At 43.6% G+C, this 25,285-nt stretch overlaps 2 protein-coding genes across 51 annotated transcripts in view; both read right to left on the minus strand.

Moving 5' to 3' along the window:
* Positions 1-9,154: 9,154 nt before the first annotated feature.
* On the minus strand, positions 9,155-20,360 carry MRPL23 (mitochondrial ribosomal protein L23). Its single transcript, XM_038139799.1, has 5 exons — positions 20,208-20,360; positions 19,959-20,081; positions 19,259-19,341; positions 17,323-17,396; positions 9,155-9,518 (listed from the first exon to the last, which is right to left on the minus strand). The coding sequence occupies exons 1-5, from the start codon at positions 20,231-20,233 to the stop codon at positions 9,354-9,356; spliced, it is 471 nt and encodes a 156-aa protein (XP_037995727.1). The 5' UTR covers positions 20,234-20,360; the 3' UTR covers positions 9,155-9,353.
* A 1,717-nt stretch (positions 20,361-22,077) lies between these two features.
* TNNT3 (troponin T3, fast skeletal type) overlaps positions 22,078-25,285 on the minus strand; it is a 30,164-nt gene continuing 26,956 nt past the window's right edge. For 46 of the 50 annotated variants that reach the window (XM_038139796.1, XM_038139788.1, XM_038139793.1 and 43 more), the window contains one exon: positions 22,078-22,470. In XM_038139796.1, coding sequence (XP_037995724.1) covers positions 22,422-22,470 — 49 coding nt within the window. In that variant the 3' untranslated portion in view covers positions 22,078-22,421. Of the gene's footprint in view, positions 22,471-24,917; positions 24,959-25,285 lie in introns of all 50 variants that reach the window. The other 4 variants (XM_038139745.1, XM_038139744.1, XM_038139746.1 and 1 more) reach the window with 1 other exon arrangement.

Consider the following 25,285-nt stretch of genomic DNA (forward strand, 5'->3'; position numbering starts at 1 on the left):
ACTCTATTTCTCAGTACTAGAGTGATCCACAACATACCCAGGGCCACAGCCAAATGCATTAGACCACAGCACTCCCAGATCCTACTCAAGAGTCTTCATAATTCCTCTTCTCAAGCCAAGAAAAACAGCAAGCAGAAAACAAATAACAGTGGGCAAGCAGGAGTATTTGTCCCTTACTACAATGGCCTTAAGCAATCGGAGAGGTAGGGCTGATGAACCTTTAATTACTTGTGCAATAATGACCTCTGTTTCCAGCATTCCTTGGCAGGCAGGAAGGGGCTGGAGCAGTCAGGGACCTGTTATGCTCTCTTCTCCACAGGCTTGAAATGGATATGAAGGCCCCTCACCCAGCTGGTCAAAAGTTTCAAGATATGCTCCACACAGAGGTTGTTTATAGCTATTAAAAACAGTGAAAAGAAAATACAATAAAAACAAAACAGCTCTTTTACTGAGAAATTAATGCTGAACAGCACAGCCCTACAGCTAAGGTGTTCAAAGTTCCTCTGGTACTTTTTCCAGATAGCTAAAAGAGTGACTTTTTAAAAAAAGAAAATTATGAAACCAGCTTTTGACCTCAGTACATCAATATTTTGTGTAGTGTGTCATACTCCACCAAAGAAGGAAAGGAGGGGCCCTTTTCACTAAGGACACCTAGATCTTAGCCAGAAAGACAAGAGGGGTCCAGAGGAGAGTGATCACCACTAGATAATTTCTATGACACAAAATGAAGGCAGAAAGATGTTATGGAATTGACCCAAGCTCAGCTGAACCCAGTTTGGGAGTTCACTCTCTTGATTCCCAGGCCACAGAAACAAGTTTCTTTTGGGGGCAGGGGGAAATCATGACGTTCACAACTGGCAGCTGAAGAATGCAGAAGGGTGCTCTACCTCCCCACAGGGTCTACCACATGAGTGGATGTACTGTAGCTGAGACAGCTGCCAAGCCTGATGTCTTTCCCAAGCTCCATCTCGGCTGGGATTCTGCAACACAACAGAGGCTGATCCAAAGGTCAGAAAAAGAAACCCTGCAAGAGGCAGCTCACAGACTATTTCACTTCTGAAATAAGTAAGTCTCTTCCTATCCCCATCTCCATCTGCTGGAGTCAGCTTGTGCCTTGACGCACGTGGCACCGACAACTTCCCAAAACTCTTGTTCTTTTAATATTACCATTAGCTCTCTGATATCTTGGTTATCCACAGAAACAGTCAGTGTGTCTGCATCCAGCAAAGTTCTTGGCCCTGATATTTTGTGGCAAAGAATTGCACAACACTAATCTCACCCACTGTTGAGTGAAAACATTTTATGTCAGTTTCTATCTTGTCTTCTTTTTTGTTTCTGACAGTCCCTATTCCCATATATCATAAAGGCACTTCAGCATAGTCCATCTCTAATTATAATTTCTTCTCATTTCTCTCTCTTCTAGAATTAGTATTTTACGGGCTTTTCAATGTCTTTTCACAAGGGGTCTTTCTACAATCACAGCTGGCTTCTTCACTCCCCCTCCTCTTGGAGACAAAGTGGCCAAAACAACATAGTGTATCCCAGTATTTAAGGGAATGTTTGCCACAGAGAATGATGTTCTGGGATTGCTGAGCAGCTTTCCCATCAATCAAAACAGGGAAAATGGAGATAAAAGGAGTCAACTCCTTCTGTTGATTGAAACCTCTGCTCTGAGACACATTAGGGCAAATAGAACTGACTTGAGTCAGAAAACAGCTGCTCTGAACGCAAGACTGAGGCTATAGGCAGACTCGTCAGTTCCTGTCCTCTTCCACCAGTCAAAAAGGATAAGAAAAATTCCAAATGGCAGAACACCACTTGGCTCTAAAGCCTGCTCCAGTGGAATTATCCATTGCTTTCATTAGCCATTCCCCTGCCCTGCCTCACACTGCAGAACTCTGCTGGCCCCATGCCACTTCTCTCAGTGCCCAGAACCTAGAAGAATGTACATGCAAAAAATATGGGATGTGCCCATTTGTTAATCTAAAGGCATTCACCTCACTTGTGCAGCTCCCTTAGTTTCTTTTCTAGTTGTTTCAGCATTGTAAGATATGAAGAAGATCCAGCCAGACAAAGCTGCCTCATCCACTGAGATGCCAGCAAGCAAAAGCAGCACAGATCTCCACTTTCCCTCCTCTGTTGGATCTCCAGTCAGGTCACAATCACTATTAAGCCCATCTGGAGAAACTGAAGCATTCAGAAGTTCACTGAGTCATAAAAAGCAACAAAGAGCAGCAGCAGCAGCAGGCTGCCACACAGCTCTGGAAAAGTCCCCTTCAAAACACTAAATCCCTGGAATGAAGGGCTGCCTTGCTTCATCCATGACATTATTTTAATAGCACGTTCATGAATTCATCCCAAACTTCATTCAGAAGAGTCAACAGGGAGGTGCTGGGAGAGAGGAGCAACATCTCCCGTTTGAAAGCAACCTACCAGGACAGATCCCATGGGCAGAGTGGGAGCACCACAGTGTGAGAGCAACTCAGAGTTTCAACATCAAGTCTTAGGGCATCTTAGGCCTCCTCACACTGACCCTGTAGAGATTTGCCTGACCAGCTCTTAACAACAGCACTCATCTTCGAAGTCCAGGGCCCAGCTACGTCTGCACAAGCAGTAGCAGCATCAGGCCCAGCACACATTGGGCAAAGAAGCAAAAGAAACAGCCCAACTCTGTTTCAAAAGGCTTGAAAGTTTCTGCCCTTCTCTTCCTCTAGCCCCTTCCATAAAAACTTGCATGCAGAGCAGTGTCTCTTGGGTCCCTCATTCTCTTGAGCAAAGTAAATAGACCTCCAGTGCAGTGACAAATGAACAACAAACTGAGGGGGAAGAAGAAAAAAAATCTTGCTGCCAACTCAAAGATTTTTTCTTGGCATGTTTAATAAAAAAAAAAAAAAAAAAGTGCAAGCTATGCCCCAAGGGTGACCCTGCATAAAGCACTCTGGCAGCTCCAATGTCTGCCATTTCCCCCTCACATCACCACAGACACCCCATCTCTTCCTGTGCTCTTAGCCTGATGCACACGCACACATACAGAGCCCTAAGAATCCTGGCACCCAGACGGCTTTTTCTTTTTCAAGCATGCCAAAACAAGCTCAGCTCCTAAATCCCTTTTAGAATTTGGGCTTGTGTGGAAATGTGTTTGCCTCCATCCTATGTTTATTTTCTTTTGTTTTCAGGTTTGTTAGCCCAAGGGCAAATGTTGTTCCTAGCACCAGTTTTGGGGTTGGGTTTTGTTTTGTTTTGTTGTTTTTGATTTTTTTTTTGTATTTATCTTTCAATCAAGTGTTCCTCCTTGCAAGGATAAACAGGATGTTTAGAGACTCTGGGTATGACGACCAGTCTTTGACAGCTGTTGTGAGACACCACACGCTGGGTTTACCATGTGTGCAAGCACTGGCACAGCTCAACCTGCAGCAGGCTCTTTTCATGACCCAAGAAACCTTCAACAGCTCTGTGTTTCCACTGCAGGCTCACGAGAAATGCACCACACAGACATGATCCAGAACAACTCCCTGGCTTCTCCCTCCATTTAGGAGGACAACACCTGCCCACATCACAGCCATTCCCTTTCTAGGCTGCTCATTTCACTTTTTTAGCTACACTAAACTATGCTCTGCCTCTGAGAAATTTTTCTTTTCCAGGTGCATACAGACAGGCAAGAGTCAAAATACTTCTAAATCACAAATCAACACAGGGAGTTTCCCAAGCCTTTTTTTTTTGGAATGGAAGTTTTCCAAGCCTTGAATCACTGACATTGGTCCGACTCCTAAAACAAGAACTTGGGAAAATGAAACATAGATAGCACTAAGGGCCAGACCCCAAGCTACACCTACCTGTCTAAAACACTGTATGTGACCTCTCCAACATCCCAGTCACCACAGAAGAAAATGCACTGCCTAATTCTCCACAGCACATATTCTCCAAAATCTTAATCACTTTTTATTTGCAGCATTTTCTAATAGCGGAAGGCAGGAAAGGTTAAAGAGACTGATAATTAGTCCTGTTTTGTAATTAAGAACAATGAGTTTTGGACTAGGCCCTAATTACTATGTTCTCAAGCCACAGAATAAGTGACTGTGATATATTTCCCAAATTCTGAAAGCTGGGTGTGTCTGCAACAGCAGCACACACTTTGATAAGCCATACTATACACAAAGAGCTAAATGCTGTCTAAACAGTCATAAATCACTTCAGAAGAAACGGCTCAACCACTATGTCATCTTATCTAGTCTAAAACCTTTTGCATTTAAAGAAAATAATATTTACAGAAATTACTTCCCTTCTCTACAAACACATGATTCCTGAGCAGCAACGCTCAGTTTTCCCTATTACCACCACTCTGCGTAATTCACAGGACAAATGACAACATGTTGGTGACTTTCATGCTGTTTGGGCCCAGCTTATTCAAGGAAAATTACTTGGTCCAGCAATGCTGGTCAAGTTCAAACCTTGAAATCTATTCCAGGTAACATTCAACCACAAGTTTCTGGCCTATGCACAGAAAGTACAGCATGACATTTTATGGTGTGTGTGTCATTCAGGAGGTCGAAAGGGATTATCTCAATGTTCCTTTTAAGATGTGGTACCTACAAGCCTTGGCATGTAAGCCACCCTGGAAAGCCATTCTCAGACAACTGCTTTCAATTGAACTCTGAGCAGTCCTTGAACACTACTTCAGGAGAAAGCAGCATTGTCAAGATAATGGTTTTACAAGCTTTCAGTCCTCCCAGGAAAAATAGTGTTTGCTTTGTGTACCCTGCCCCGTGGCACACACTGAGCAGACATCCTCTCTCCAACCTTCACCACTCTCTGCCAGCCGTTCCACAAACACAGCAGAGTTGAAGAAGCAATAGCCTGTCCTACAGCCTGAAAATTCAAATAAGTAAAATAGTTCTCCTGAAATAAAAACCCCAGCTATGATGTCATTGGGATAACCTGGAAGGAGCAGGAATTCTCCAGTCATGAAGATATTTTCCACAGCAAATCCACCTTGGATAAAGTAAGCCAAATTTTCCTACAGCTTCACTCACTCAGTACTGGTAATGGCAACGGGTCAAGAGTAGATCAGATCATTGGCTACATTCTTCTGCCACCCAATGCATAATTTGGGGGTCCTAGTTGGGGCTCCCAACTAATATGGGAGCTGAGTGATGCACTGACACACCTGAGGGATGGGATGCGATTCAGAGGGATCTGGACAAGATCAAGAAGTGGGAATCTTGTGAGATTCAGCAAGGCCAGGTGCAAGGTCCTGCTTCTGAATTGGGGCATGAAGAGATTAGAGGGATGGAACACCTCTCCCATGAGGAAAGGCTGAGCGAGTTGGGGTTGTTCAGCCTGGAGTGGACTCTGTGGAGCCCTCACTGCAGTTTTTCAGTATTGAAAGGGGGCCTATAAGAAAGATGGGTATAGATTTTTTAGCAGGGTCTGTTGCAGTAGGACCAGGGATAGTGGTTTGAAACCAAAAGAACATCAGTGCAGATTAGATATAAGGAAGAAAATTTTGACAATGTGGATGGTGTAACACTGGAACAGGTTTCCCAGAGAAAAACCTGTGGTGGATGCCCCATTCCTAGAAATATTCAAGGACATGTTGAATTGCGCTCTAAACAACTTGATCTAGTTGAAGACATCCCTGCTCATTGCAAGATTGATGGACTAGATGATTTTTAAAGGTCCCTTCCAATCCAAATCATTCTGTGATTCTGTAGTCTGGGTAATACAGAAGATAAAGCTGCCACACCTTTCTGTCTAACCACTTACACCTGTGCTGAACCTTTTGAGGTCACATAGCAAGGCTCAGGTGATAACAAGTGGTTACAAGACTCAGTAACTTTGTTATCTGCAGGAACCTGTCCCTAGCGCCTACCAGAGCACCACCTACAACACAAAACGCATTTCTAAGGTGTAATGTTAAGGGAGTCACTTAGATAGCACTGTCTCTGCAATTCATTTTGGTTTGTTTCAGAAAAACCGGAAGCAATTGCATGTTCCATGAAGTGCCCTGGGACTGCTGGGATAGCTGGATGGTATTGCTGGGATAGCACCCACTCAGCACAGCCAGATGCCTTTCTTCACCAGACCAGCCAGCACAGCCAACTGCACACCCACCGGCTGTTCCAGCACTTTACGCTCTTTGGGGGGTTGCACACGTTCAGAGAGGAAAGAAACTGCGTTCAGCATCTCCCTTTCACGTCAGAGAAAGCAGCAGCTGCAGAGCTGTGCACGCCAAGGGCAGGACCTGGCTTCTCCTGCACCACAGTGAACATCAGTGTCTTCAACCAAGTCATTACTCTGGTCCTTGGAGAAGCTGTTCATGTGTATATGCACATCCTTGGCCCACAGGTATGGCCACTGACACAGCCAAGAGCAGCTCAACACCTCTGACAGCAGGGCTAGATGTGACTTCAGGAGCTGCTGACCCTTTACATCACCCAAAACAAACATCAGGATGTGCTGCTGGAAGGAGCACAGCACATTGAACAAAACTCAGAAAAAACTCTGAGACCCTGTCCTAGTTTCAGCACTCATTTGCTGTACTTCTCTCTGGTACACCTGATACAATCTGTGCCTTTGTATTAAAGTATCCTCCCTGTTATCTTTTAGCCCACCTGTACAGCTTGGGGGACAGGATTTGTGAAGCACTGAAGCACCAGATCATATTAACCACTAGCACTTCCTCAGAAACACTGCTTAACAAGGGACCGGGAAAGACTCAAGATCTTTTTAATCCCACTTCCATAGCAAATGGGAGCATTAAAGCAAAATCATGTTGGTTTTGGTTTTTTTTTTTAATCTTACCTTAATTTCACAGGAATACTGTTTTAGAGATAGCCAGTAACATTGACGAATGAGTCCCTGCACAGTAACAGTGGCTTGGAACTAGGTGATCTTTTAGGTCCCTTCCAACTCAACCCTTCTATAGGATTACATAATTGCTCTCTTACACAGCTTGAGTATCTGCCAGAACTGGGTTACAGCAAGTTCATGCAGATATGGGTGTATTTGCATCTCTGCTTCGTCCCTTTTGTGCTACTCTAAACAGACACCTGCCTTGAACATGAGCTAGAAATTAATTGCCCATGGGGAAATCACGGAGTAGCAAAGCATGGTAGACCTGCACAGGGGCTTTTGATACTCACTGAGCCTAAAGCACATTTGGGACTGCAAATAAATCTCACTCATCTTGGGTCCTCAACACCAGTACAGAAGCTGCAACTCCACCTTCTGACATTAATAGCGAAGGCAGAGGATGATGGTTAAACCTATCTTTGCTGTTACACCTAATGCAGCCTCATTGTTGATCCAGACCTAATATACCTGACTGTTTGCTTGCTCAAAGGTGACCAGCCACTTAGGAAGACGTATGGCAGCACTAGATGAGCCCTTTCTATCTTCACCATGGTGAAAAAGATCAAGTTACACACATTGGAAACACCGACAAAGGACAGTGAAGAACAAATAGTAAATTCCCTAATAGTATATTGAAGGAATATAGCCCAAGTTGCAAGGTAGGTCATCTCTACACTGATCTGTGAGTTTGAGAAACAGCTCGTTTAAAAAATGTATTAAACAAAGTGGGGGGAGGAGGAGGCTGTGTACAGCAGAGAGACCCTCGCACTCCGATAAATTCAGTCACCCTACTCTAAATCTGCAGGCCAGCTCCTGATTTAACCTGGAGTTTCACATGTCACTACGAAACTCTGGAAATGTTGCCTTTGCAGATATGCCAAACACATGAACTGTTTTCAGTGAAGTCAGTATTTTTCCATATCAGCTATTGTAACTCTGCTGGCAGGCTGGGAGTAGCAAATCCTCCCTTATCTCCCTCCTCTCTAAGAGCATCTCTCTGTTTAAGTACCAGCTAACTTAGGTCATACACGATCCCCCTTGGAAAGTGGACAAAGAGGGGAGTGTAAGCAACAAACCACAGAAGGAGGTGGACTGTCATGCACAAGGAAAGTAGCAGGGATAAAGAGGTGACTAATGAACAGAAGGGGGTGCGTAAAATCCTACTTGGATTGACTCTCTGGAGAACAGCTGTTTCCTTGTAAACATCTTGCTAGCTGTCCAAACAAGAAGTTCAGACACAGAACAATAAAGGAGAGCACCCGGGTAGAAGCGTTGAAGGCATGGGCTCGCTCACTACCCTGCCAATTGCTCCAAGTGGCAGAATTCAAAAGCCAGGGGAACATTAGCTATACATTTAACCCTGCATGTGCTGTGTTGCAGCAAACAGCCCACAGAGACACCCTTCTCCATCTGTGAACTCCTTCCTAGCCCTCCTTTTCCCCCACTATTTCTGACACAACAGCAGAGCACATTACTTGAAAAAGGCAAAGAGGAAATATCCTCATCAGAGCGAGAAACAGCCACAGAGCCAAGAAATGAAAACACTGAACGTGGCAGCCCAGAAGGCCGAGAAGAGTCCTACCACTATGCTGGCATCAGTAACTTGGAAGTAGAGGGAGTTACACCAGAAAAAGTAAAAAGAGTCTTTTTATTAGTCCTCAGCACAACACAGGCTACACTGGCAGAAGCATTTCTGTGCCAATACAACTGTGTCCACACAGGACACTTGCCAGTACTGCAAGGTAGCTGTGGAGTGGGGAAGGAAACCAGCACAACTATGCCAGTAAACATTCCTAAGGCAGGCTAGTCACAGAGGACAGCTACCTGCAATGCACAACAGCAAGCAGAGACGTGCACCACCTTTGTCTGCTTCTTGATGCTTAAGGGGATCAAACACATATGTGTGCAGTCACAAACCTGTCCTATAAACCCTGTCCCCAAAATGCCACACAACTGTTACAAGAGTACATTAAGATCACATGCATTTCTCCAGGACAGGAGGGATCACTGCAAGGAAGGCAGTAAGATAGTAGGACACAGTAAGTGACAATAGGGGAACCCCATATCCTGAGCCTATAGTCCAGTTTTGTGCACTTCCATGTACACTTCCTCCGGCTAACCTATCTTGACTTTTAGACATTCTAGTCAATACAAACTGCGGGTATCCTAGGAAATTAAATACCCTATTTCTAAAACAACCCACAGCAGCACGAGAAAGGTAAGCACAATGACACTCTCAAAGTCAGAAATGACAACAAGGAATTCCACATTTTAGAAATAGTCCACAAGTTCACACAAAAGACCTGGTGCAGTCAGATTTATTTTACCTTTTTATTTCTTCAGGACCATTTTTTTGTAGTCATGTACAAACAGCCAGAAAAAAAGACACGCTAGCAGGAGCTGCTCAAGAATAAACATTCGGTCATTACAAGAAGAGAAGAGTGCAAGTTGTGCTAATCAAAATCCCTCTGAGCCTAAAGGAAGGCAGCTGGCTTGTTGCATCAAAGTCCAAACCAATCGGGGACTCCACCTCGTCTGGGGTCACCTTCCTGCTTCTGCTTCTCTTTCTCCATATATTTATCCCTGAAGTCATCGAAAGAGCGAGTTTCTGCGTCTTGTTCTTTCTCTGGAAATAGGTTGGGAAACTGAAAGGTTTGTCCTTGGCCCTAAAGAGAAAACAAATGGTCAGAGAGACATTCCAGCCTTTCTGCAGTAGCTATGATCTTAGGGTGAAACACCACCCTGAAATTTCAGCTGAATGGTACCTCGTGACCTCCCAAAATCTCTTTCCACCCATGTCCCCAAGATACATGTACGTCCCTTATCCTCAAAAGCTAACTTTCAGCCTCTCCTCCTGTGTGTGCTACTTAAGATACTGACATCTTTTTTTTTTTTTTTAACAGATCAATGATCAGGAGATGGACATCTTTTCAAAGACTTTGAATCAACTCAAGAGATGTTGTATGAGTCATACAGTAAAAGCAAGATGAGCAAAATAAGTGATTTTGTTAAAGTGCCACCACCAGGGAAATACACAGTGGAGCAGGCATTCATTATGCTAACACTCAGGATATGAGTAGTGGTTGTAGTTGTTTAGATCTCAGCTAAGGATAAGAGAGAGCAGTCCTAGCAGCTGTTACTGGAGGGTGTAATGTGGGAATACAGAATAACAGATATCAGAGGTCTCTTATCAACAGACATAAAGACTATGGTGTAAAACAATTACAGTAGGAACAATCTGTCTAATATATCACTAATGAGATTAAAGTGATTACATCTGCATCATTCATTCTGCCTAACAGACAAGTCATTTTAGTGAAACATCATCATCAGATCTATGTCTCCCACTTGGAAAATAAACATTTGCTTGGTCTCTGGTTTTTATCTAACAGCAGGAAACCATTTTTCTGTGGAAATGTACTATGCCAGTAACATTACCTACTTATTTTTAGTGGCGTTTGCTCTAAGCACAACTTCATTAAACTCAACAATATCAGCCCTTCCATTCTGTATGGGACCTTGCATAATAAAACTTCTAACTGGTCGCCCATAACGCTTAAAATTACTCCCCAAAACACTTACAAACATTACAGTACATTAACTTATTTGGCAGCATTCTACATACAAAAATCTCAAGAAAAGCATTTAACTGCTTCAGATGAAAACAGGTGGGTTTGGCTTTTTTTCAGATTGGCCAGTCTTTAAATTTATGCAGTAAATACATCCAAACAAGAGGCTCAGTTATGAAATGGTTCCATAAAGGACATGAAAGGAGCATTCCCCAGCATACCTACTCTGAATTCTGGGATCAGAAATATGACATAAATTAATCCAACAGAACCATCACTACGTCCCTGACCCAGCTCAATGTCTGCTATGTTTTATTTAACCATATACATTTGACCTGGCAAATAACAGGTGTGAAAAAATCTAAACCTCATATGCTTTGGAGAGAAAAAAGCATGTGTTATCCCAGATGAGATTATCCAGACTAGAATCTACAAAATGCCAACTCTATCCAGCAATGCTCTGGTTGTTTTTGTAGTGCATACTTCTTGGGGGTTTCCTAAGAGTCTGACCATACTACAAAAACAACAAAGGATCTGCTGTGTACATAGCTTTTTCCTTGATTCCAGCCTGGATAAGCTCAACTGGAACATATCAAGGTTTTCCTTTCCATTGGTGTACACTCTGGGGTTTCAGCTCTTTTGTATCTTTAAATTGCCAACAGGTATCCTCATAATAGCTGTCCTTTGACAGCTGAAGCACAGCCCCATTGCACGGCACAGAAACTGGCCTTGCCAGGGTCCTTGAGCAAGCCCAAAGCTGCAGCCTACTGAAACTCTTCCTGTAGTAGGACCAGCAACAAGCACCCTTGAGGCCAAGCACTGCCCAGGATTTTAGCACACTGAAGCATTTGGAAAGGAATTTGCTAATATTAAAAAAAATCGCTGTGTTTTAACTGCCCTGCAGGACCTAGAGAACAGACAGGGCCCATACTAAAGACCTGTCTGCCCTGGAGAGGAAGCCATTTTAGTTAAACAAGTCAGAAAACAACTCAGGCTAACATGGTAGGCACACCACCTCCACTGAAAATCTGAGAACTATTTATATTGGTAACAGCGTAGTAAGGGACTGTTCTTGTTATGCAGCTCTTTCCTTCTGGTATGCTTCCAGGACCAATGCATTTCCCTTATTGGAGAATGAAGGAAAGCTGTCCCTAAAGCATACTAACAACATCCACAGTAATTCACTAAGCATTGCAAAACAGTTATTATTTTAAAAAGAGAGAAGAAAACAAAAAAGATACACACAGAGGCTGTAGCAAAACCAGACAAACCTTTAAGCTGTTTATCAAAGTGCTCACAGTTCCCATTTCAAGGCTGGTAGAAGTCAAATATTGAGCTGAAAATGTCAATCTGTATCTGGAGTCTTTTAATAAATCAAAATCAGCACAGACAAGTTGGCTCTTTCCAGCTCTTGCTTTGTGAAGAAATTCTGATTTTGGCTGGCAGCCAAACATGATTTGAAACAGCCAAGACATTACACCCTGAGAACTGAAGGTTGATAAATCTTAAGTAACAATACTCTGCAGTAATACTGCACTGTAAGGCTCTGGAGTGATGAAAGCTGTATGAAAAATAGCTGTTGTGCATGCTCAGTGGCTAGTTTTCAGAAGAAGCCTGTTTCTTGGGTATTTCAAAATTTCAAAAATACCAAAAGGCATCAACTTACATAAAGGATTGTGAGTCCGTCCGGGCACATTTACACTCAATGCATCTTCCACATAATGCCAGAGGCTACTGAGGTTCAAGCTCATATGCCACCTCCTTAAAAAAAGCCTACCAAAGGGACAGGGGGATTGTCACTCCTTTACACAGTGCTGCTTCTCCTTAAACTTCTTCTTTGCAAAAGTTTTTCCTTCTATACAGCAACCATCTGACAACCATATAATAAATGCATCCTCAGTGAAATCCTCACTGGAATAAAGCAAGCAATTTTTACCAAGTTCATCAGGGTTTATCTGGTTTACAAATTGCTAGAACATGAAGTGCTGGCATTTCCAACCAGAAAGGAAGATTCTGCCTTACTTGAAAATCTTGCACTTGCCCACAGTTTTACCTATTGCAAGTATTTATCCCTTTAACTGCTGAATTACTGAAATTATCATAAGCTGAAGTAACCTCTAAGAAGGCTAGAACTTGCTTCTGCTTTAGAACTTCTGCCAGCATAATTACCATAGCTAGAAGCACAGAGAAAAGGGGAGCGGACAACATCATCTTTCTACTCAACACAGCTGTGCTAAAAGAAAATCCTGTGAAAAAGACAAGACACTGGAAAAAAAGTAATTTTGCTAGGATAATTCAGTCTGTCATGGAACTGAGTGGTGCACTGACAGCAAAAGATCTTTTTCACCAATGTGAAGTGATCCCCTGATACTCTGGAATTTGTTAGGATAAGCTCTACCACCACATGTTCACCTCGCTCTCAAGCAAACCTTATAATACTATTAAAAAAAAGGAACAAAAAGCCCCAAACAAAGCAAGTCAGAGGTGGCACTGAACACCTAAAAAAATAGAGGCAACATGATGGTTTTACGCATTGCTGTTCTCAGTTTGGGGTCTTCTCAGAGACCTTCCTTTTTCCTACAAATTCTAAGGTTATGCACAAGTGAGATGTGTGGTCTCAAGAGTGAGAGTGTTCAGATAACAGAAACGGGACCCATTAAACTGCTACTCATCTAATCCTCATTTCAGCATTACCCAAAAGTACAAGTGAATTATATACAAGGCCTTATGAGGATTCATTTGTAAATGCTAGCAACATCCTTCACGATAAAAAGTGACCTAAGCATCAAACATTTATTTTCCCTTTAGATTTCAAGCCTTTGTCCTAAGAAAGGGTGAAAACACACCTTGTTCTTGGAGTCTGTCTAAGGAGTTATCCCAGGAGTGGTACAGATTGCCCCCATTCATTTTAATGAGAGGTTAAGTGACCATAATTAAGCCCAGGAAGTCAAGTGCTGGCCTTTCCACTGCTGAGCCTCACGTCAGAAGACTGCTGGAAGGATTATCCAGCACAAATTCACTTACACTGCTCTGACCTTTGAGTCCCCTGAAAAGTTTAGAAATGGAAGATCAGCACAGATATTACTGTGCAGCAATGATGCAGCAAACACCAATCATGTAAACAACTGTGAGATCTTCTGGTTATTTGGATAATTGAAGCACTTACTACTGTCCTTCAGAATTAACAGAAAAGTGATGTTTATCGTATCATTAACTACACAAACGCTGGACTCCCAAAAGCACAGGATTCAGTCCAGCAGCAGCAGCAAATGCAGCTAAGTTTAATAATCCAGGGCATTGGAACAATTCTCCTACCACTGCAGTGTTAACATCTGATGCTAAAACATATGGAAAAAGGCACAGAAAGCAACTTCAAAAATCCACTCAGGAACAACACTGCATATGGATCATCCAAGTGTCCTCCGAATTCAAACAAAAACTCCTGTCACATCTGATGTGCAAAAAGGCTAACTACTGTGAATGTACAGGATACTGTAAACGGGGGTTGAGGAGAAAGCATTTGCAAAAATGTTCCCACCGGTGCCATCATTCAAGCAGCTAAATAGGTGTTAGTCCTAACGCTGACAAGGTCAGACTCCTTTTTACAGCCATCTCCACTCGATTTCTCAAAACAGGTTTAATTAAAAATAGGTCTGGATTCCAGAGGCTTGTCTACAGTTGTGCTCCCACGGGTACTAACACCTGTTGAGCTAAACCAGTGAGAACACTGAAGGAGGAGAAGGAGGGGACGTTGTTGTTTTTTTTATATTTCCCTGATGTTAAGGCAACTGCAAAGTTTCCCACTGGCTTTCTTTTCTTCTTTTTTTTTTTTAATTTTCATTATAATAATTATAGCTGTATTGGAAAAAGGAGAAAAGCTGCTGTATTACATATATTTTATCTAGTTTGCAAAGATATAAAACTTGGGTTTATTTTAAAAAATAGAACAGTGTAGAAAAGTAGTATTTGATACACAGGGCCATAAGTCTCTAACTTAAACCTTTCTCACCACATTGCAAAAGGAGAAAAAAGGCAAGCAGGCTCTGGAATGGCAAGATATTGTTGATCCACAGCCTTCTATGATTTGAGGTATTTTTTTAGTGTGAAAATATTATGCTTGGACAGATCACTTATTTGTCCAGTTACCGCCTGAGAATAAAGTAAACAGCTCTGAATCTCCAAGAAATAGTATTTGGAAAAGAAAGGACAACAATGCTTACATGTGGAACAGCTGGGGCACTAGTCTGACACCTAAGGGCATGTTGACTATGACTTCATACACCTTCCACCTTTGAGACACTTGCAGTAATTCAAAGGATGTGTGTGTTGCACTGGGACACATAAGGTGATGGTTTATGAAGCAGAGAAACATAAATGCTCATGAGAATGAATTCAATTTCATTCAGGTAAACTGCACTACAGCTGCAAAGTCACACTGGAAAGAGCAATACTTCCACCTAGTGGGCAACAGAAAGATCAACCCAAGAGCTTCCAAAAACACATTCGTATTTTTCCAGTCATAAGCAGTTTTAACTTGAAACTGGATTAATGAGAGAAAACACAGCTGGTAAAAATGGTGGGAAAGCCCAGCTATTCTGACTCACGGCAGATGCAAACTAATTCTCATGAAAATAAGGATTTTACAGTGGTTACCAAAGACTTTCCTAAATTAGGCAGATAGTAACAATGGACTGCATGGGGCCTGTAATGGCCTGATCACACCATGAATGAGAATGAGGGCAAACCCTTTAGATTCAGAAATGACACTGGGTTTCTGGCTTCACCCACTGTTTCAAGCTGGTGTGAACACAGAGCTGGGAGCTCATTGTCTCAGACATCAGAGCTAGTGATGAAAAGCAACAAACAAAAGTAAAAAGAGAAAGGGGAAGGAATAAAGAACCTAAATGTTAATGGAATTAACAGACCAAAATAACAATAGGAAAAAAAAAAACCAGACCAAAGAGACCAGGAATGAGGTGAGGAAAAAACACAAATATCAAACTTCACAGGCAAGAGTTTAGTCAACGGTCAGGATTCCCTCCCTTGACATGAAAAACACCACCAAAAAGTGGTCCCCTGACCCTGTTCATGGAAGAGATGGAAAACATGGTAATCCTTACGAACTTATTATGGTAACTACAGTGTAAGGCAATAAGGGACTCTTGCAGTCCCACGTACTATGAGACTTCAGCCACAGTGTAACAGGGCTCCGTGCATTGCCCAGAAGACAAACTGGGAGGCTGGAGAACAACCAAACTACTCCTGTGCACCTGCCTCCAATACCAAGCTAGTTTAGGTAAATCTCCACACCTGGGCTGACCAACCCTTAAGGTTATGGCAACTATGCTAGGTTGAGAGGCTGAATGTGAAATAAATGCACAAAGGCACTGCCTTAAACCTCTTGCTCCAACAGAGCAGCAGCATTCTGCTTCCCACTCCTTCCTCCTGAGTATCTGTGGGTTGCAGACTACCTCCTTCTCACCTAAGCAGACACAGGACACAAGACTGCACTACAGGGAAATAAAATTTGAGAACTGACTACGGTTCACTAGAGACCCATGTCTGCTTCAGTCTTAGGAAACAAGTTTCTAAAAGCAAGGAAGTCACTAGCAGGAGGCTGTGGCAATGGAAAGTGCCTGCAACTACCTACCGAAGGAACAACACTCAGAGAAAGCAACTTGGGAGATACAACATCATCAATTCAAGCATTCCCTTTCTAATCATCTAATCAGTCCTGCTCTCCAGCAAACAAGGATTCTCCTAGACAATCCAGGAGGAAGAATTTGCTCACCAAAGCAAACTCTTCCTTGAAAAAGGAATGTGTGTTTTAGCCATAGTAATGTAAAATCCTCAGAGATGAGATTGCCTTTAATTTCAGCAGAGTAAATCAAAGTTACTCCTCATCTAAATATAACTCTGTTACTTTTTGGTAGCATTGCACTTTACACTACTCTTTTAAATTAGGTAAGGGCTGTCTAGAGAAACACTCCATCCTCACTTGTTTTTTTCTACTCTCCTTCCCAAAAGGGGCTTAGAAAAAAACTTCTAAGCATATTTAAACTTTGGAATATTAAAAATCAGACTTCCCATTGTTTGTACCTCTTGAGTTTGACCTCAAATCCATATGAAAGCTTAGCCAGTCTTTAGGGTCACAGAGTGTTCCTCCAACACTGAATCCTTGTCCCAAGACAGAGTTAACAGTGACGTTATGTTGCCAACTGCAATTTTGAGCTTATGGTTTTACAACCATAAATACCATCCCTTTAATGTCATTTTGGTATGTGAAGGGGCTTTCTGTCACTGGTTGCACTTCTTTTTGCATAAAGATAGGTAAGCCTGACAGAAGTTTAAACTATAAACTGGTCCTGTTATGAAAGAAATTTACAAGAACATGAAGCTCCTTTTCCACTGGGCAACCAATGTATGTTTCAGAGTCCGGTTCAGCCACAAAGCAAGCTTGTTTAGACATGACTAAAGGCTCTCCAAGGAGTAAGCCTTAGTCTTCTCTGAAATTCAAAGACCTTTAATAAGAAGTTCCCTACCCTCACAATATATTCTTTCACTTACTGGACATTTCAGCAATCAACCACACAAGTTGTGAACCTTCCAGCACACAAAGTACAGGGTCAGCATGAAACTCTCTGGCAAAGCAGCACCCTATGACATCACCCCACAACCTACAGACAGACCTCAAACCAACACGGGACTTATTTTGTTTGAATCCGATCTATAGAGCAAGTCATTTAAATCTCTTTACATTCTGGAATGTGTTAAAGAAACTTTCACTATTAGAGGATTGGCAGAAATATTCAGCCAACCAGGACAACTCGCTGGCCATTACTTTCAGCTGGCTGGTTAACAGTGCCTTCCTCTTTCCTCACAAGTGTCCCTGTCAACTCACCAGCTGTACATAGGCGACCTTGTAATCTGGCTTCTTCACTCTCTGATTCCTGTGATTCCTCTTGTTGTTTGCACCTGCAGGAATGAAGAGAATCCCACCTTTACTTCCCAGCACTTCTGAACTCTCCAAAGCAAGGCCAAGCTGAAGGAGGGGCTTGGCTATCTCTGATTTATTGTTAAGAGGAACACTCTTCCTTCGCTACCAGCAAAGTACCACAGTTATTAAAGGGTACTGAAACTGGTAGAACTGCTCTCCTTGTTTACAAACAGGGAAAGAAGGCATCACCAGCCTGCTGCCACTGTGCCTTCACACACAGAGTCTGCGAAGAAGCAAGGAGAGAAGTCTCCCAAGTAGGGGCCAGGGGTGATAAACTGCCCTCCCAACATCCACAGCTTCAGGAAGACAAGGAGAAAACATCCACTAAGTAGCCTTAAACTTGACAATTTTTACTATTCAGCTGATGACCTGGATCTACTGTTTATACTCCAGGATATTATATTCCACATCCAAACAACCTAAAGCACCTCAACCTTCTCCAACCATGCTGGTCACAACTGAGGTGGGAAGTACAACCCACCCCTTTGTGCTAGGCAGACAATAAAGCTCTCAGATTATTAGGAGTTCTAACCCTCTTTAATCCCTGACTATATACCATCACCTAAAATTAGCAGAGGTGGACAAAATCGTTATAAGCACAAGCATGACTATTTTTCAGTGCTGTTTGGAACTACATGTGTTTGGTATTTATGACTTAATTTAATTCTGGTTTTCACATAAGCATATTACAGATGATACTTCCAGGGTTTTTCCTTCCTTTGTAAGTAAAGAGTTTTACAACCTTATTTTGAAGCTTTTTCTTCTATTCTCCATTTTTCATCACTATGGGTCTTTTCTCCTATTCCTTTTAAAATCATCCTTTATCTTACCATCATAAACAGACAATTCCTTTCATAGAGTCACTACATGAAAAATGAAAAACCCAGCCATCAAAGATGTCCTAACCAACAAGTCACTATCCATTCAATAATTACACTGCCTGGTAATCAAAAATGTAAATTAACATTAAAAAAAAAAAAAAAAGAAAAAAAATTTGACTACATCAAAACTGCAGTTAGAGAAGCTCTGGGGAAGGCAGCATTCATATGTAAAGGTGATATTATCTAAATTTATCTTATTTCAGTTAGAGATGAGTCCCTCTGCCTCCAAGTCAGAGTTCAGCACAAGTTAAACCAGGAATGTTTTTTCTTTTTCTCTTGGATTGTTTTTTTGTTCGGTTTTTGGTGGACATTTGGGTGTTTTTTTGTTGTTGTTGCTGTTTCTAGGGGGTGGACAGGAGAGAAATACCACAAGTGAAAACATTCAAGTCTGTAGCAGAAATCTGGTAACAACAGGTGATAAAAACCTGGAAGCTTGTCAAGATGTTTTTCTGGCACTATCTACTGGTTCAACAGAGCACTTTTCTTTGCTCGACAAATTTTGCCTTTTGTTAGACCATAACACCTCCCGTGTGTGCATGCAAGCTAATCTCAGCTCATTTTTTAAATGAAGGCTACAGCTGAATTTAAGTTTAATTACTACTTGTATTAAAACATATGAAGGAGTTCCTTCTGAAGCGAGACACCCGCTGATCTTCAAGGAGAAACAGTACCAACTACAAAAGCAGAAGCTGGATAACTGTCAGGATGATCAGCCTTTTTAAAGGCAGGCTTTTCTTTTTAGAGTGAAACTTACATCATCATTTAATCACAGCACTCAAATATGAAGTGCTGCGTGTTCATTTGAAGGGATGAATAAACAACTATGCCAACAGCTAAGCACCTGAAACCACTGCAACTAAAGTCTGCTGAAATCTAACAGACCTTTTGAAAGGTAAAAGTCTGCTCTGGCTGCACAGGGATGCTGTATTCATCCCTCTGCATTAATCAACTGCACTTACCATACTGTATCCTGGTCCTCACAGCAGCTACTGGCACATTGTATATTCTTTCAAGGTAATTCCTGATATCCAATTTTGTCATTCTAGACAATGAAAAAACATTTTGGGGAAAGAAAAAAAAGTGTAAATATTGAAACAAAATAAACTAGAGACTGGTTGATACTGAGGAATAAATATGTCTTCTTCTTGCTTTAACCAAGACAGATTTTCAACATGAAAGTGTAAACTCAACCCAGACCACACACCGCTACGGTGATTCATGATCCATAAACTGTAACAACTGTCAAATGCTTTATCCTCTGTAGCCTCAACATTCAAAATGCCAGGTATATTCTGTATTCAGCAGGCTTTCTCACTGCCCAACCTGAGACGCCTTTCTATATTCTGAGTAGGAGCTGCTGATCTTACCAGAACCTGCTACAGTCTTATGGGCTCTAGTGTGTGCCAGCAAACTGGTCAGTCTGAAAGAGTCCTGACAAATAACTGGATACCACCTTGCTTACTCTGGATCAAATTCTAAGCACTTCTTTCTTCCCAAGCCCGTCCCTGGGAATGCTGAGCCTCACTAACACGGGGGGAGAAGAGCCACGCAAAGCTCCTCATTAAATCAGTGCCCTCGCCGCCCTCTGCAAGGCCAGCCTGATGCAGGAGCCCCTTCCCAGCCCCCAGCCCTCAGGCCAGCCGCCGTGCCCGCACTCACTCCATGGAGACGCGGAACTGCACGGTGTCCTCGGGCTGGGGCACGCCGGGCCGCACCGCCAGCATGAAGAAGTTGGGACGGAAGATCCGCAGCTGCGGGCCGCCCCTCTGGAATAGCGGATACCTGCGGGAACACGCCGCCGCTCACGGACTGCTCCCCCGCCCCGCTGCCCCGACTGAACCCCCCGAACCCCAATGCACCCCACCGCGCCCCACCGCCGCCCGTCCCGTCCCGTCCCGCCCCGCTCACACGGCCCTCCGGGCGCCCGCCGCCATGGCCGAGCCCCGCGGAAGCAGCAGCGCCGGAGCGGCCCCGGCGGGGCGGCGCCCCCTGCCGGCGCGGAGGAGCGCGGCCGGGCCTCAGGGGCGGGGGCGCAGGGCGCTGTGGAGGCGCCGGCGGTGCTGGCCCGGCCCGGCTCTCCTCACAGTGACAAGGGCGAGGAGCCGCCTGAGGGGGTCCAGCGGAACGTCACGGAGATGAGGAGGGGTCTGGAGCATCTCTCTTAAGGGGAGAGACTGCGGGAGCTGGGGTTGTTGAGGCTGGAGGAGAGAAGACTCGGAGGGGATCTCATTATCGCGTACAAATATCTCAAAGGCGGGTGCCAAGAGGAGGGTGCCAGACTTTTCAGCACCGCCCAGCGACAGCGCAAGGAGCAGTGGCCGTAAACTGAAACACAAGTGCCACCTCAACACGAGGAAGAACACCTTCACACTGAGAGTGGCAGAGCACTGGAACAGGCTGGCCAAGGGAGAATGTGGAATGTAGAATCTCACTGCCTGGAGACACTGAAACCCACCTGGACAGATTCCTGTGTCACCTGCTCTGGGTGACACTGCCTTAGCAGGGGGGGTGGACTGAACAATCTCCAGAGGTCCCTTCCAACCCTAACAGTTCTATGATTACGTGAAAATCTTGTCTCTGTGGGACTCTGCTGTGCTGTCTGCCTTTGCTGGGGTCCTGTCCTGACTCTCCTCCTGTCCTCCTCACTGGCGAGATCCCAGCACAACACACTCTGGGCAGTTGGATCAGGTCCAGAGGAGGCCACAGGGATGCTGGAAGGGCTGGGACACCACCCTTGTGAGGACAGGAAGACAGCTGGGCTTGTGCAGCCAGGAAAGGGGAAGGCTCCATGGAGACCTGACTGTGACCTTTCAGTATGCAAGGGGGTTTTATAAGAAAGAGACTTTACCATCACATGACAGGACAAAGGGCAACTGTTTTAAACTGAGAGAGGGCAGGTTTAGATTAGATGTTGGGGTGAAATTCTTTACCGGGAAGGTGGTGAGGCACTGGACCAGGTTGCCCAGAGAAGCTGTGAATGCTCCATTCCTGGTAGTGTTCAAGTCCAGGTTGGAGGGAGTTATGAGGAGCCGGTCTGTTGAGAGGTATTTCTACCCATGGCAGGGGAATTGGAACTATATGGTCTTTCAGGCATCTTCACACCTAAACCACTCATAACTCCATAACAACTCAGCAGATGCCAACAGAGAGACAGAGTGGGCACCCAAGCACCAGAAACAGAAATTTGGAAACATGGAAGAGATTCTGATGGACTTCCCTCCAGCAGGGCAGTTCAAGGGCTGGCAAAGACAAGAGGCCCTACAGAACAGCTTGCACCTTGAATTTAGTAGCAGCCACTCATGTTTTGACATCAACATTGAGTTAACCAAATAATTAACACTTCAGTATTGGACTTTAATATTGTATGCAGGCTAACAGCCTCAATAAATATTTTAATGTAATATTTTAATGAATAATTCTCTATTGGACTTGTTATTGCATTCAATAAAAGCTATGTGCTAAAAACTACTACTTCTGTAGATTTGCTCCTTTATTCCCAATTCTTTGATTCACTTCATCACTCAAACTTTGAAGTCAATTTCAACTACATTTGGCAGCCAGATTATGAGCTCCCTGAGAACAGTCAGCTCTTGGTATCTGCCTGTATGATGGCTCAAAGCAGGCCCCCAATCCTGAGTCTTTGCTGATGACACTGAGCCTATTCCCCCTTAATGATATTAAGGGGGGAATGATATTAAGTAAGGGTTTGGACCAACTCCCAAATCCTTGGAAAATGGGAAGGATGTTAAATGAAATACAAAACACCATTCCAGAGGGCTGTTATTGGAGTAGGTACTGGTTGTGCTTTATTTACAAAATCCAGAGATTTGTACATAGCAATCTACAGGACAGCATAGGGCTGGTATCAGGAGGATAAAGGACATGCTCAGCAGGAAGTGAAGATGCCAGCAAGGAGTCATCCCAGTTCCACAGGGAACCTGCTTCCCCTTGCCTGAGGAAGCCACCAGACCCCTCCAGGGAGAAAAGCAGCAGCAATAGCCAATCCAGGCAGATGTGATTTTGGTTATCATTGAGGCATGAGAACACAAGTGATCAGTGAAGGAGGAAAGAGGAGACCAGCAGGGGTTCAGCACACCATTAAAGGCCATCCTGCCTGGGTGTTTACTTCCAGCGCCCACCAACCTTGCCCTTGGCTCCTGCCTTCTTGCTGCTACAATGCAAAAGGAAAGAAAAACATGTCAGCGTGATGGAAGCAGTGGGGCTCTGTGGCCACTCTGCATTTCTGACTCTTAGGTTAGGTTTCAGCTGCTTTCACTTCTCACATGTTGGGCACACCTGCCATTGACAACATCCTGAGAAAAATATTGTTGATAGTGTGGAAAAATATTCCTCCTGAGGCTCTTAGTGTGAAAAGTAGGATGTGCATGCCTCAAAGAGATGGACCCTTCCAGACTCCTGGGTTATCAGTATAGAAATCTAGGTGGTCTCCAAACTAAGCAACAGGTCTATGCAGGCACAGACTTGATATTTTTTTAATACAAATCTGCTATGGTCTGGATTTTAGGATTTAGAGCTCTGTCTAGAGAAATTTGCTCAGTGTGAAAGAACGCTGATCAAATTCCCCAGATGCTCCATTCAGTAGTGGAGGCAAAAAAAACTGAACACTAATTGAAACATAACTAAGAAGTGCTTTTCTCTAGCAAAGTCAGAGTGGCTATTTATATCATGAGAGCAAGAGCCTCCAAAAGAATCCAAACAACTTTTTAGGCCTGCTCTCATACTGGTATCCCTGTCTTGTTCATGGTGTGTGGGAGCAGTCCACCTACTCTCCCCACTCAAAGCACCTGAGGCAAACTCTCTCCAAGAGTTCTTGCACACAGAAGGGCAATCCTACATGCAATCCTACACTTACCTTCTGCCCGAGAAGCCTGAACTCAGAACGGGGCTAGGTAGGAAGTTAGTTGAGTTAGATTCTGCACTAGTTCCCATTAGCAGCACCTTGGTTTGTGGGGCTCAGCACACCCCCAAACCCTTCAGCTCACACACACAATGATGAGGCTGCTTCTTGAACCAAAGCACATGCAGAGTGTGGGGTTGGGGACCAAGCACAAGGTGGTGGGGTCTTGCTGCCAACAGAGGTCTTTGTTCAGAACCACTGGTTCCTCCAGGGAGAAGAAAAACATGAGGACATCACACCTGGGGAGATTTTTGTTGTGCTGCCCCATGGATTGGTTCAAGAGCACCAGCCATATATACAGAAGGATGTAGCACAGTGACAGAGACACACACAGAGTGGATACTTTACCTTTGACCAAGACAGGCTTGGTATATTTGAAAAAATTGATGGTTTACATAAAAGAGAGTATGCACTTTCTGCTTATCTTAAATTAAGCTTCATGTCCCTTTTGCCAGCCTTTCTGAAGGTTCAAAACCCAGTGTAGGAACTGCATAGCTCCTCAAACAAAGACAGAGTCCTTTAATGTCCACAAGCACCTATGATGTTTGATGTTACACCTAATCTTTAGAGTGTGCTTAAGGAGATTTAATAAAGTCTGAAGCAAGAGACTCATTTGATCCTTGTATAACACACTGGCAGGCACTGCTTTGGAATGATAGTGCCTAGCGTGGATAGAAATTTATGCACACAGAAATCTCATTAGCTCTGGGCATCCCAGTGCAACCTTTTCAAATGATGTCCTGGGAGAGTACCATGTCTTTTGGGGGAAACCAGCAGGCAGTGGACTGTTGTGGATGGTGTGGTAGGACCCCACAAGAGCAGGAACATCCAGACAAACCCTGGCATCCTTCTGCAGCTGCACATTCTGCTGAGTTTTATCAGCCTACAGCTCTGTACAGAAAATACCACGGGAAGGCCAAGCCTTATGTTTGGCATTGCAACTAAACCCCCAGTATTATATTCATTTGATAAGCCAGAGTGTCTTGGGGAAGTGGGAAGGCAGTAACTGGTCACTTCTGTCATCCAAAGATATCACCAAAGACCACTGCTTCATTCCTGGCATGACTTAGGTAAAAAGATACAGATGCACAGAGAAGAGCAAACCCACCACTGGAGAGCTCTCCTCCCTTTCTGCCCTGCAGTTACTTCTCTGTGAGTGTTAGTTTTCTGTATGTTCTAACCCTCAAGCTGCGTCTACCCTGGTATCTCATAAATCCATTAAAAATGCCTAGAGAAAGATAATAGACTCAAAAAAGTAATGAAATAGTCTTGTGGTGAAGGAAAGTGGGAGAGAAATGATGAGTGAAAAGAACTCACAACAGTAATCCCATTACGTTAGTCTTGTTACACACCATTCTTAGTAATCTAAGCAATCTCTTGTTTATCCTTCATAAACAAGGATTGTATTCCCTCAAGTATTCAAAGCACCTCAGTCAGGTGTTTGAAAAACCCAACAATAAGCAGAGGAAATTTTTGAAGGTATGGTGTGAAGAAACAGGATTTTTTTTCTTGTTAGGTGTTACATTCACTTCAGTTGCCCCTTCATTTTCTCAATGTGAGGCAGGATGGGAGAGGCCCTTCCATCTCTAGCCTCATTTCATTGCAACAAGAAAATGTCATTGTTGAGGCTGAAGTGACACATTTGAACACTGAGAAGATATCCCCAAGCCAGGAGCTAGGAAGGGGATATAAATACTTACTGCTTCTGGGCCTGATCGATCCGGTTTCTGAGGGTGACAATCTGCAAACAACATACATGACCAGGGTTTTTAGAGACAAAGAAACCTTGTTCCCTCAAGGAGAGGAGCATTTTACCTGCTGAAGTGCTCAAAACAGGTGCCTGTAGGAGGAATTAATGCTTCCTTGGAAATAAAAGCTCACCCATGGTTGAAGGACAGAAATGTTACTTCTTGGCAATAAATCTGCAAACCACCTTCACATGTCAAGGGACAGAAGAGCTAGAATTTTATAACCCTTACTAGAAATGTTTCTATACATTGAATTGAAATTAATCTCCTATGAACTCACATGTCAAACTGCAAGGAGGTGAATTGGAATGAATGTCACC

This window comes from Motacilla alba, chromosome 5 (genome assembly GCF_015832195.1).
Source record: "Motacilla alba alba isolate MOTALB_02 chromosome 5, Motacilla_alba_V1.0_pri, whole genome shotgun sequence".
NCBI classification, from domain to species: domain Eukaryota; kingdom Metazoa; phylum Chordata; class Aves; order Passeriformes; family Motacillidae; genus Motacilla; species Motacilla alba.